Source organism: Parasteatoda tepidariorum, chromosome 6 (genome assembly GCF_043381705.1).
Source record: "Parasteatoda tepidariorum isolate YZ-2023 chromosome 6, CAS_Ptep_4.0, whole genome shotgun sequence".
Taxonomy (NCBI): domain Eukaryota; kingdom Metazoa; phylum Arthropoda; class Arachnida; order Araneae; family Theridiidae; genus Parasteatoda; species Parasteatoda tepidariorum.
Window position 1 is genome coordinate 387,266 of NC_092209.1, and position 14,028 is coordinate 401,293.

Below are 14,028 nucleotides of genomic sequence, written 5' to 3' on the forward strand. Positions count from 1 at the left end.
TCAGGGGCTCTAACGTAAAAAATTGCCACTTTTCAACAGCCAATCAGGATCGAGATACCCTCACTCCGTCACTTGCAGGTGTCCCATTGACTAATTGTTTGTTTTGAGTTGTAAATCATTTTCTTGCAATTTCATCTTTTTCAAATTACCATTATACATTAGTTTCCAGTTTTGAAATAAGAATGAAGAGTAAATAGATATCTCGTTTAATTATTCCCACCCGTGTTTTTATTTGAATAAAAAGTATATTTTTTGGTAACTATTTATGTTCGTTTAAAGGTATTAAGACGTTCTTTTTCACAGAATAATTTTTTTCAAAAAATCAAAGTATTTTATTTAAATCTACAGGACAAAAAAGAAAATTTTTTTCTCTTTCATTGGTTCAGTTTTCATGTCACAAACTGATTGGGTAAATTACGGATTTGAAATATCTAAAATATTTCAGTAAAATTTCTTGCAACATGTGAAAATACTCATCTCAATACTGTCAGATGCATTTAAGCAATAAAGAACATTTTTTAAAAAATGTGTACGAGTTAATTTATTTAGGCTGCTTTCAAATTTCAAGCAAATGACTAAATTATTATGCAACATTATCGTGACCATTAAATTAGTAAAAAAAAGAATGCTTTTAAAACGTCTTAAAAAATGTAGGTTAATTTTATAAACTTTATTGTAATATTTATGTCATATGTTTTACAAATTTGTAAGATATAGATGGGGAACTTTTTATTAAAATGCTCATTTATCATATAAAAATTTAGAATTTTCAGAAATTTATATATAATTATGAAGTATTAAATTTTTTTGCATTTTCACCATTTACTAATACACTAGCTCGAAAACGCAGTCAGGTGTTCAAAATTCCTTGTATCAATAATCTCTGTAACAGCGCCACTTTAATAGATTGCAATTAAGTGATTACAGATATATACTGCTATATAATCAATGACTTGTAATCGCGATTGCATGCAAAAACACTTACAAGTAATCATTATCTCTTATTTCATATAGTCACAATGATTTGTAATCACTTCAGGAAATGATTACAGGAAAACAAGATTGCAAGTAATCAAAATGGTAATGATTATATGCAATCGTAATTACAAGTAATCAAAGTACACAGTTACAATATTAATTTCAATCATCAGATCTATGTATAGGATATGCAGATCTATGTATTGGATATGGATAGGATATGCAATTAAAGTATGTTCAGTACGCAAAATAAAAAACTGACCACTCTGAATAATTTTTGATTTAAAGCGATTCCCGAATCCGGAGTTTTGCCCAATAACAATAATACTTATTTTTAAATAAATAAGAGAACGTATGCACGAAATTTTAGTTTTACAGTAAAATTTGGGTTGGACATTTAAAAGGAGCATTTTTGGCCATTTCAATTTTTTTAAATACGTATTTTGAGCTGTGTTCATTTGGCTAAACATGCATTTTTTGTAGTTTTTTCAATACACAATTACATTTCAAGTTATAGGATAAAAAAGCTCACCAATGAGATTTTACAGTGACTTTTGTTTTTTTCAACATTAAAAGAACAATGCAATTATATCACAATGGAGTCCTCAAAATAGTTCAATGCATCAAAAAATCTTACTTTGAAACATAATGAATTAAGATTAAAGTGATAGAATGGAAGAAGTTTTAAAATATCAACTTTATGTGCGTGTGAAATTTATAAGAACATCGAGAAGCTTTAAAAATACTAAGGAAAAGTCTTCGATCAACATTTATTGTCACCGAAGAGAGCGAATGTTCATTAAAATACAAGTGCTGTATTAAAAGTGCTTAAATGTTTTGAAGAACCTTTACCTGTTTCCACTTCGGCTACTCGGCTGGCAGCCTTAAAATAATGTTTTTCTTCTCGCCTAATTGGGTCTTCCGCCGAACGACGACGTCTTCTTCTCAACTAAAAAATAAGAACTTATTAGTCTGGTTTCAATAAAAAATGTCTACATTCTTTAAAATAATGGTTACCTGAAGATCGAATGATGTCTGAGTACGTATGTAGAAAGTGGCGTCGTCTTCGGTCGCTCCTCGCTTCTTTCTCTTCTTCACTCCGTGGCTGGTGACCATAGAAAGAGTAGATATTCCTCCTGTAAACACATATACTGATAACCCAAAAACAATTTCAATTAAACACTATTATAGAGATTTCCTTCTCCTTAAAAATCGTAAACAAAATGTTTGGAATAGAAATTTATAATTGTTCTTCAGATAATGAGAGAAATAAAAGTGTGGACCTAAAATCTTAGTTAAGAAAGCAACTTACGGCAGACTGTCATTCTGCCATCGTTGAACATCTGCATTTGTTCGGATCTGAGGTCCATCCTTTCCTTGTCGTTGAGGGCATCGCTGGGTGCAAAACGGACGATGTCATCAGTTGTGACCATTTTGTTTACCACAATCACAGTTTTGTCAATCTCGGGTGGCTGACTGGTAGATGTTAAACCGGCCACATTGTAATTGGATTTCTTATTTCCAGAGATGCTAAAAAGAAGAAAGATTGATGTTTACAAGACCCTCCTAGATTTTTGAGAGCTATAAATGAGGCCTATGGGAAAAATATGATTGGTTTTACTCTCGAGGGTTTTTTATTACGACCAAAAATCTTAAGAAGGTAAAAAATACTCGATTGAAGTAAACATTTAGAAAGTCTTATACCGTATCTCATTATATGAATGGACTGTATTTTTTATGACCAAAATTTGAAGAAATACACTAAAAAAATACATTGCGAAAAATACTATAAAAATACTGTAAAAAAATACTATACGACATACTTTTTTATATTCTAGCATTAATTATAATTTTAATAAAGAATAAAAATAAATAATTAAGACCGATTAACATTTGATAGAAATAGCTTAAAATTCACATAACGATCGATTATTACACTTATATACAACAATCGATAAATTACATTTAATTAGTTAAGAAATATAAAACGAAATTCAACGAATCTCCAATCAGCATAAAATATCGAATATCTAAGTCATAAGATCCAGAGAAAGACTGTTTATGAGTCATGACAAGGAAAGTTGAAGCTATTTTCGAAGAAAGGGAGTCAAGCTCAACCACCGCAGTGCTCCCCCTCCGGCAAAATCTACATATATTTTGGGAATAAAACAAACACTCCGACCAGGTCTTGTAATTGTTTCTGGAGGAACTGCTAATTCAATGATTGGTAGCGTAACTGGAGTTGTCACATTTGGTGATTGCGCAATGTCTTTGAGAATGAAAACTGGTTTTTAATAGTCTGACACTAATGACTGTTTTTTTCCATGAATAACCAGACAAAGAGTCTTTTCTGAAAGCTCAACGACTTTGTAGAATCAATCATATATAGGTCTGAAGAAACATTTTTAAAGCTGTCTCTTCTCACAAAAACATGAGAACACAATCCAAAAATTGGATAGACAAACGCTTTCGTACGTGAATGTTAAGAAGTTGCATTCGGTTTCAGGTCTAACATGCAGGTTCTCAGTGTTTACAATAGCTCACGATTAACATTTCAATTTGAAGGTTCAAAGAACTCCGTTGGCAGTTGCAAGGGGGGTTTTATAGACGAGTTCAGTGCTTTTAGAGCATATCTGAAAACAAGGGGAAGAGATTCAGTCCGTTTTACATCAGAATAGCATTTCAGATCATCTCCAGAGACTCTGTGGAAGCACTAAGTCGCTAGAATGTGGCGTACGCACTCTGGTTGTTCCAGTCAGGGACCCCCATCAGGGGGAAGGTGGGCGCACGATGCGCCCACTTAAAGCTTAGGGGGAATTTTTACACTAAATAAAACGAATAGTTTTGGGGGGGGGGACTTAGACGAGATAATTTTTTTTAAGTACATAAATAAAAGAAGCAACTGGCCATTTTCAGGCATGAATAACTTGACTACAGGTGCTAACATGGAAGGGGGAAGTTAGCAAATTTTTTTTTGGGGGGGGGGTGAATGCGCCCAAGAGCTTGGNTGGGGGGGAGGGGGGCCACTGATTCCAGTCATTGAGATTAAATACTTTGCTCTTGAATTGAAGGTCTGTTGTGATGATGAAAAGTGGACCACATCTGGATAGTCATTAATTCGTGCGACAAAATGAGAATAGCTCTTGGCCATCGTGTGATTCTTTCGATGCCAATTAAGAGGTACTCGCATCCATCAGTAGGTCCAACAAGATCTATCTGGAGTCGATGTAATTGCTGACTTTGTCCTTCTGACAACTGATACAGGAGGGAGTAAATTCCAAAACATATAGATAGCCATACGAAACGTGAGAGGAGGAGTTTCTTCAATGCAAGAGCACCAAGGTGTGTTAAATTGTAAGAGACATGAAAAAAGTTTTTCGAAAATCTTATGGTACATAAAGACGTTCGTTGTTGCGGCTGATGTTGCAATATACTGAATGTGGGCCTTGCAATTTCATCAGCTGCAGCTGTTACATTGTATTTATCTCTACTTTTGCTGAGTAGTTTATCTTCATCATTTGTTTGGGAATCAGTGATGCCTGAGAAATCAAGTAATGGTAAACTAATGGAGCTTACGTGTGAAAGCGCTTCTGCTACGTTGTCAGAATTGGCCACATACCGTATATTAGTGCTGTATTGAGCAATAGATTGAAATATAGTTGTCGAAGCTGATGTGGTAAGCATGAATCTATTTTTTTTTTTAAATGCGTAAATTAAGATGACCGATTTTGGGCTGAAGCTCTATATATGTACGTTCATGTACGAAAACGAAGTGAACACAAGTTAGCAAATGGATTGACACCTTTTGAAATGTGGAATGGATACAAACCATCAGTTCGACATTTAAGAATATTTGGCTCTTTTGTGTTTGTTCACGTACCCAAAGTAAAACGCAACAAGTTGAACAAGACATCAAAACTAGGAATTTTAGTTGACCACGCAACAAGAACGAAGGGTTATAGGATCTATATTCCAGAAGAAAGAAGAGTGGTAGCAACTATTCATGCTAGTTTTGAGGAAGCGAAAAACTGAGTAGAGACATTATTTGGGAAGAATAAGAAGTGTGAATACGTAAGATATAAAGACAGCTACCAAGAGCAAGTGTTAGACAATAACGAAGAAACAGTTACAAAGAAACAGTTACAAAGAAAGAAGAAATGCTACCAATAAAAATCGAAGAGTGGAAAAGAGTTGAAGCATCAAGTAAATTAAGTTTATGAATAGATGTTTACTGTTACCCACCTTCAAGCAAAGAGAGACTTCGATCAACTATCGAAGAAGAACGATTTTGTGCCAAAAACAAATTAAAGTTCCAACCAGAACTATTTTCATTTAAGTCTAAAAGTCCAAAGCAAGAAGATAGCGAAGATTCATCGACTGATTGTGCAGTTCAAGATTTCAAAGTTATTCTCGAAGACGAAGTATACAACTTGGAATCGCCTAGAACGTACGTGGAAACCCAAGAATCAGCCGACGAGGATAAGCGGAATAAATCTATGGTAGATAAAATTCAGATGATGAAAAATCGTAAAGCATGGAATTTAGTTGAACCCCCAGAAAATGCCGAAATCATCGGAAGCAGATGGGTGTATATTGTGAAGCGAGATGGTAAAAACCAGATAAAGAAGTTCAAGTCCCGGCCCGTAGCTCAAGGATTTAAACAGGTGAAAGGAAAAGATTTTTCTGGCATTCTTTCACCTGTAGTAAATTTTTCAGTTATATGATTTCTATTCATTTTATTAGTAAGTGTTTTATGCTGGAACTGTGTAAAGTTAGACATTAAAAGTGCCTATTTATATGGAAATTTATTTGAAACTTTATATATGTCTCAACCAAAAGGATTTGAAGTTAAAGGTAAGAATATATGGTTTGTAAATTAAATAAAGCTATATATGGTTTAAAACAAAGTGGACGACGGTGGAATGTTGAGTTAGATAATACTTCTGGACAACTAGGTTTTGAAAAACTACTTTGGTGTAATTGTGTTTGTTTATAAATTAAAATCTAAAGTTATTCTTTTGGTATATGTCGATGACATCGTATTATTTGGGGAAGATCAAAACAAAATTGATGAAGTTGTTGATTTACTTAAAAGTAAATTAGGAATTCAGGATGTAGGCAAATTGAAATATTTGTTAGGTGTAAAATTTGAAACGGTAAATGATAGGGTTTATTTACATCAAGTAACTTATAATGAAAATTTAATGAAGAAATTTGAAGAATTACCTAAAACTTTTGTAAATTTGCCCTTAAAACCTAAAACCTGGAATTAAATTACCACCTAAAGTTAAAGAAGAAGAAATTTTTGAAACTGATTTCATGAAAAAATTCCCATATAGAACTCTGATTGGGTGTCTTTCTTTTATAGCTAATAGAAGTAGACCTGATATTGCATTTTCAGTTAATATTTTATCGCAATATTGTAATGGTTATTCTTATCAGCATTGGAATATAGTTCTTGATTTATTAAATTATGTGTTTAATACGAAATATTTAAAAATTAACTTGTCAAGTGTAAATCAAAATAACTTAGTAGCTTTTTCTGATGCTAATTGGGAATGCCATTTAACCAACAGATATTCATCAAGTGGGAATATATTATACTTTGCTGGTATACCGTTCACTTGGAAAACAAGTAAACAAAAGTGTGTAGCTCTTAGTTCTATGGAATCCGAATTTATCTCATTTATAGAATCTGTTAAAGAAATTATTTGGTTTTCAAGAGTTTTAAATGAATTGAATGTATTAGGAAATACAGAAGTACCAATTCAACTCTGTGAGAATAAAGCTGCAATTTATTATTCCAAAAATTCGATTGAAAATGTGAAAACTAAGCACATAGACGTAAGATATCAGTTTATTAGAAATATGTTAGAAGAAAACTTATTTAAATTGGAGTACATCTGTAGTAAAGACAACTTAGCAGATTTTCTCACGAAACCTTTAAATAAAGAAAAATTTCAGTATTTTATTGATAAAGTTTATAATGGATGTGGAAATAAATAATTTCAAGTTATAAACTTTAGTGTTTTAGTCTTTTGCAGATTCGTCCCCAGGATGGAATGGGAAGTGCAGAGAAGTCAAGAAATAATCAGTTAATCAATGTGACGTAAGACATCGTGTTCTATAAAAGAACGAACAATTTTTATTTCACAGGTGGATGAACAGCCCGCCCTTCTTTTGGGTCTTTGGCCGAAGGCCTGATATCCGTCATAGGATTAAGATTGTAGATGATGATGATGATTCTTTATATATTGGTTCAACATTACGATTTTTAGATTTAAGTTAAACATTTAAAGTATTAATAAATGCTGTGTTCCAGTTTACTTGTGTTTTCATCATTTTTAGCGTACTCTACTTTGCGAGTTAAACCCACTTGATTGCTTCATTGTGAACACACATCATACTATCTAACCATTACTTTATGGTTTATATGGAGCACAAGTTTTATGCTTAATTTTGTGCTTGATCTGACGAACTGAATAAGTAAGGACTGGTAGATTGTCGAAATCCTTTAGGGGCGTTATCACTGCGATCCACTCAAACATGTTTTTTTTTTTAATTAATAAGATGAAGAGCTCAAGGCAGTGAGATAAGTATTAGTAGTAATTTTTTTACGTCTCAATAGAACTCAACAATGAGCTATTGGCGACGTTCTGAAACATATCCTTCAGGATGATCTGAAGACATGCCATCACAAATCGGATCCTCTGTGGAGGGGATGACTCCCTTGCTTTTTTGCCCTACGTCCTGCGCGTGAAGTCAAGCACTTAATGATAGAACAGTTTAACGAGGACTGATACCACACACACTCGATTCCACCACCCACTGGCTGATCAAAGTGTTACCCACTCGCACACCGAATGCTGTTAGCGATGCTTGACTTCGGTGGTTATATGGGAACCATGTCTTAAAGATTAGTCTACTGCGGGGTACTTTAAAATTTGACAGCACCGAGAATCGATCCACGCATTTGGTGCTTCGTTCGACGTCCACCTGGAGAGTCTATACATACCTGATGTTGTAAGTGGAAGTGTGCTCTCCCATGACGCTCCTTTCCACCTCCCCCTGTCTATGGTGCAGAAGAAGTCGAGTGGCAAAAGCGTCTGCCAGGTGCCTCTTGAAGTTCTTCACTCTTCCGTCCTCCACTTCATTCTCAGAAAAACGAATCTCGGGAATGCTGCCGTTTGCCAACTGAACCAACTGGAACGGGACAGTGTACAGCTCGGCTGCCGACACTGAAATTCACATTGAAGTAAACATTTCTTAATTTTAGGAAGGATAAACAGGCAGAAGGAAGCAATAAACTTAATAGTATTGTCGTCTGTTTTACTTTTTGATGTAGAACTAAAATTAAATCTCACGGCAATCTTTGCTCAAAATTCAAGGAGAAACAGACGAGTGAAACCTTTTATACCGAATATCAACTTAACCATTCCAACACTCAAATTGTTTCCTTCTTTGAGATCAGTTTCCGTTAGTTTATCTAACGCAGTTCAAGATGTCTCTAACTAGAAGTTCATAGCCCATTGTGCAGCTCTAGTGCGACGTAAATGGACTACAACAACAACTAACTAGAAGTTCATCGAAGAATGATTTGGGTATTCCCTTGGTTATCTTAGATTCAATTATAAATAAATATAACCCACTACATCTAAAAATCTAGGCAGGTCAGATCGAGTGGCAGAAAGACGGTTCCACAGAGCTCAATTCATTGCAGAAAGAGAAAGTCGGGGTAGTTTCACAAAGCAGATGGTCTCATGCAGTTCACTCATTACTCCCTTTTTTAGGATAAAATATGATTGTTTTCATGATTTCCACATGTTTAGAAAAAATTTTCAGTAGCCCGTTAGAGTTAAGACAATGGAGTGTATGCGCATAAGAGAAAAATTCAATCTTTCAACAATCAAGAGAGATCGCCTTCACTTCTCAATAAATTTCTTGTACCATCGTTTCTGTTTGATCAAGTATTGATTTGAATATGTTAAAACAGTGCATTTTAAAAACTTTACATCAAACGAAAAAAAGTTTCAGTACACTTCATTACCAAATAAAAAGAAATATTTACTTGAACTCGAATGAATTTTACACCAGACCTATAATTTAATCAGAGAAGAAGGAAAACTAACGGTAAAACAATTCATTTTTAGCATGTTTTCAGGAAAAGTATTCGTGACCACCGTTACGTTTAAAATTTATTTGAGCTGAAATTTTTCGAAAACTAAAGTGAGGGCAAAAATTTTAAATCTTAGTTATAAACAATCTACCACTATATACTTTTTTACTAAGTGCAAAATATAAATATTCCTGCAACAGTGGGCAAAGAGGTCTTCATAACTTCGTCTATTGTATAATTGTGATAATGTAGTCAGCTTTAAGCACATTTCTAGACGAGCTGTTACGCATCAACCTGAGCTGATTTTAAGCCACCAGTAGGGATCGAAACCAATTTTATTGATAGTTCAATGCCTGGCAAGAAACTTCTGATAACAGTTAAAATTATTTACTTCTTTTTAAAATAAGATGGAAAGGAAATACTATCCAAAAGAAATTTGGATCCGTAAGCAGAATTTTATCATTAAGATGGATCCTTCATACTATTTTTCATTGTAAGTACAGAGCCAACTTCTTCTTTTGAAAAAGTGAGGTCGATGGTGTCTTTAATTCATAAACTTCTTCAAAAATGCATTGCCCTCCCCCCTCCCTAAAAAAGCAGAACCTTATTTTGTCATAAAAACTCCGAATAGAGTACTGGTGAATTTTCTCAAGAACCTATCTTCACAAATTCATCAAATTATGAGTACATTTTTTACAAGCTTACAAAGGAGAAATTTTTTGCAAAAATTCTAGAACAACGCCAGCTGTTAGATTTTTTTATTTAGCCGGTACCCTATATTCCTTCTGCCCTCTCAAGAATTGAAGCGGTCAATATTAAAAGGGGTTATGTAATATTTTTACAAAAATAAGTTTTTTTTATGATTTTGAAATATCAATCACTGATTATCAAATACCGAGTCATTTTCTAGACTGCCTAAAGAAGAGAATCCAACAATTAGGAAGCAATTAAAACCATCTTTCCACAATTGACACAGCTCTTTTGACTTTTCTCGAAAGTGCTGATTTGTTACATACTCCCTTTAACATAGACTGCTTCAATTATGAAAAGGACCCTGAAAGAAGTTTTAAATTTTTTTTCTCTGGTAGCAAAATAAAATAGTAACTGTTCTAAAATATCTTCATTTGTCCAACTTTTAAAATCTTTATAAAGTCTTCCATATCTAAGTTTGAATTATATATGCATGTAATGGTGGTTAAAATCACTTGAACTCGAACAAATAAACATTAAACCAAGGATCATACACTAAATCATAACTTTTATAACTACTAAGAAGAATTTTCTTTCAAAAAATCGAAGAAAAGAAAAAACAGCCAAAAACTATGAATTTACTTCTATTTTTAATTGTTCACACATTGGCTGTTGTATATGTGTTGGCTATATTATTGTGTTCATCTTGATCATCGAAAAGGCTACTTCGACCAGAGATCGCTCGTTGATGGAAAACGCGGGCTCACATTTGCCTCAATCCTCCATACCCATGAAAGAAGTTCTATTGTGTAACAATTGTTTCTGACTAAAGTAGAAAAACTCAGTTTATTTAAAGAGGTGTGGAAAGTGGTTTACTTTAAATCCACTGACGGTTCTGCACGTAAAAAGTCGTCATTTAACCAGCAGTCTTCTCCGCACAGCAAAACCATGTTTTGAGATAGGAAATCAATAATGTATTGGGGAAAAACATTCTCCCAATTTTACCCATTTGCTAAACCGCCAGTGGGTTTAATGTTCATTAAGATGGAGGCAACTATCTGCTTTGTGCTACGAGGCCGGTAAGCAGTTCATTTTGCTGCGTTACAAAATAGAAAAATAATTGTGTTAGCTCTATTTGAATAAATACACAGCTACCTCTCACTTATGCACCACCTCTTTTCGGAGCCTTTTTCATTTATACGATGATTAACTCAGTTCCCTATTCACTATATAGCAAAATAATGATGTTTATAGAAACGATTTATCGATTCATGATATTTATAATAATTGTAAATAGCTATGCACCGGAAGTTTTCTTAGAATAGCGAAAATGTAATTTTTTTCCTTCAAGGAGAAAAAAAATCAGACTTTTTTGAGGAAAGTTTTTAGGTTAAAAATTGAAGTAAATAAGCAATCCTTGTTACAGATAAATAGAAATATGATTCAGTGCAAATAGGTCTTCCCTTAATGACCTTTTACACCTTTGTTGCTTCCAGAAGTATATTCTTTATGCAATTTTGAATAGGGTGTCTTTTCTGATACACATTGAAAAATCTATCCTTAAAGGAAAGAACTCGTGTCCTGAAGTGACGAGGAGAGCCCAAAGAGAAGAACTTCCACCCCCCCTTCTTTTTTTCTGAACGAGCCAAAATCTGTCTTAAATACTGACTCAGCCATTTTATTCGAAATAGTTAAACCTCGTAACCACAGTAACCGCCACTGCTCGGGACGAATGGCGAGGGGAGTTTTTTCATTAGTCAGACTATAGCGACTATAATTAAACAACTTATTATGCAGCATGATATGACGCCCGAGACTTTCTTTACACTTTTTTTTAAAAAATTTATCATTCGTCCTTTATCCCCCCTCCCATAGAACATTTCAATTATAGCGAACTCAAACTTGTACAGCATTCAATATTTGCTTCAAAACAAAAGGTAAAAAAAGGAAGGAAGAAAACCAAATTGAGCTTATCTTTACAAGTGACAAAATTAAGAAATTTGAAGAAAATCCATTAACCACTTAAAAGCTTTAGCTGGTTGTTTTAAAATTCTTGAATCAACTTTAAATAATAGGTATTTTAAAAAAAATGTAATCGCAACTGCTCAGTGAGAAAGCGGCACTAAGATAAAGCGAATTCAAAGAGGAAAGTTTAAAGAATTACACCAGCTACAAAGGTTTGAGAAAGCTAATGTTCCGGTTAATATTGCAAGAAATCATGCATAAAAATCTCGCAGAGACTGAAATTTATTCTACATCACATGGATGGGTGGAGAAATTGAAGATTCGGGTCTGTTTAAAAACTCTGAAAAAAGTGCAAGTGGGGACGAAAAAAGCAACGGAAAGAGGAATTAAAAGCTTTTATTTAAGGATGAAAACCAAAGGACCTTTTCAATTGGGTGCTTGCACTTCAAGAAGAAGAAAACCATATATACCCACACATGTGACCTGATACTTGACAGGCTCGGCTTACAAGAAATTAAATCGAAAGAACAGTTGCTAACGTAAACAAATGCCGCATTTCAACAACCCATGAGGATCGAGATACCCACACTACGTCCTTTCTTGGTGTCCCATTGTGATGAAACCTGTTTTTTTCCCTTCAAGATAATACAAAAAACATGTTGCTTAATCCCCCCTCCCTAAACGCCAATATTCTTTTCCACACTGCCACAATTAAAAAAAAAAGACAGTAAAGAAAGATAAACTGTTTTGTCATATGTTGTAATGCAGATAGAGAGTAGTAAAAGCCTCGGTGTTCAAAAACAGCAAGCCGCTTCTGTATAAGTCATCGAGCAACAGTGATGAATACCAAAATTTTCTTACCCTTTCTTCGGGCATTTGAGAAAAAATAGAAACAGAAAATAGAAAGTGCTCCTATTTATGGATCAATGTTCAGCGCATCTACGAGATTAACACTAACCATATAAAAGTATTGTTTTTTCCTGGTACAGTGTACGATAAAGTACAACCTTTAGATTTATGCAAAATCCGTGGCTTAAAAGTGCACTACAGGAAATATTTGATCTTGCCGAAATAGAAACAGGCAAGTATGCTGAAACAGATGTTAAAATTTCGTTCTTATTGCAATAAATATGGCATATGGGCTGCATGTAGAAGTAGATATTTCATTTTTTCATTTTATAACCATCGTTGAATAGCCAACCCAATTTTGGGTTTACGACTACAAATGTTCAACTCCGTAAACCTTGTGATTTTGAACCTAATCCAGAAGACAAGGGAGCTCCTGGATTAAATAATGGGAGAAATTGTATCTTCGTAGAGGACTTTTTGATGAAACTAACTTGCATTTGCATTACATGGAGAGGAAAACCACGAAAACCTCCCACGATAAGCTTAACGGGAAGGGAACTTTATCTCATTATCCACTGAAGATATTTTACGTCAGCACTTATGATGATGCACAAATGATGATGATTTGACAACAATAGAATTAAACTAATAAAATGACTGATGATAATGTAGTTGATGATAATGACGAAGATGATGAAATTCGTTTGTCCGAATCATGCGAAAGCATTAGAAGCTTTAAAAACTATTCGTGATTATTTGCAGATTAATTCACCTACTGAAATTCCCTTTTCTTATTTGTGTGTACATGAAAAGACTGTTTTGAAAATTCGTCGAAAAAATATCTTTTATGCTTTAATTTGCAGGAAAATAAATTATTATATGGTATGTTACTCTTTTTTTCTTTTGTTTTAAGGTTGACTTAAAACAATCCTTCAAACTTCATTCACTCTTTAAAATATTAATTTAACTTAATAATCCGTACATTTAAACTTTGCATGCATACTTCCCTCTTTGATAATCGCATTGCAGTCTTTTCTTCGAATAAAAAATTGTATGCAAAAGGATATATTTATTAGTTATTTCGCATAAGAAAAGGAATAGCATTGATTAAGTGAAAATTAAGGTCTTTCTTATTAGTAACACTCACCTTCGTCTGGTTCATCGTCTGTAATGATATCGTCTCCTGATGAAGAAGCGCGATTCGTCTCCACATCTTCATGACATCGCCCGAGTAATCTGTTGAACAGGTTTTTTACTTTCTTCCAGGAATTAGAGAAGAAATCTCTTGCTCCCCTCTTTCTCCTCTTTCTGCCAAAAATACAGTTTTTAAAAATATCACAAAAAATTGCACCACAAATTTAATTGCAGTGTAGTGCGTAAAAAACAATATAATATAATATAATATAATATAATATAATATAATATGATAT

The 14,028-nt window shown here is 33.7% G+C and overlaps 1 protein-coding gene across 1 annotated transcript in view; it reads right to left on the reverse strand.

The window, feature by feature from the left end:
- Positions 1-14,028, reverse strand: part of LOC107442993 (uncharacterized) — a gene marked incomplete in the record, with an annotated part of 108,149 nt that overhangs the window by 66,488 nt on the left and 27,633 nt on the right. Inside the window, 5 exon segments of the mRNA XM_043054556.2 lie at positions 1,831-1,927; positions 1,996-2,114; positions 2,291-2,508; positions 7,994-8,216; positions 13,746-13,906. Of these exon segments, the coding sequence (XP_042910490.2) occupies positions 1,831-1,927; positions 1,996-2,114; positions 2,291-2,508; positions 7,994-8,216; positions 13,746-13,906 (818 nt within the window).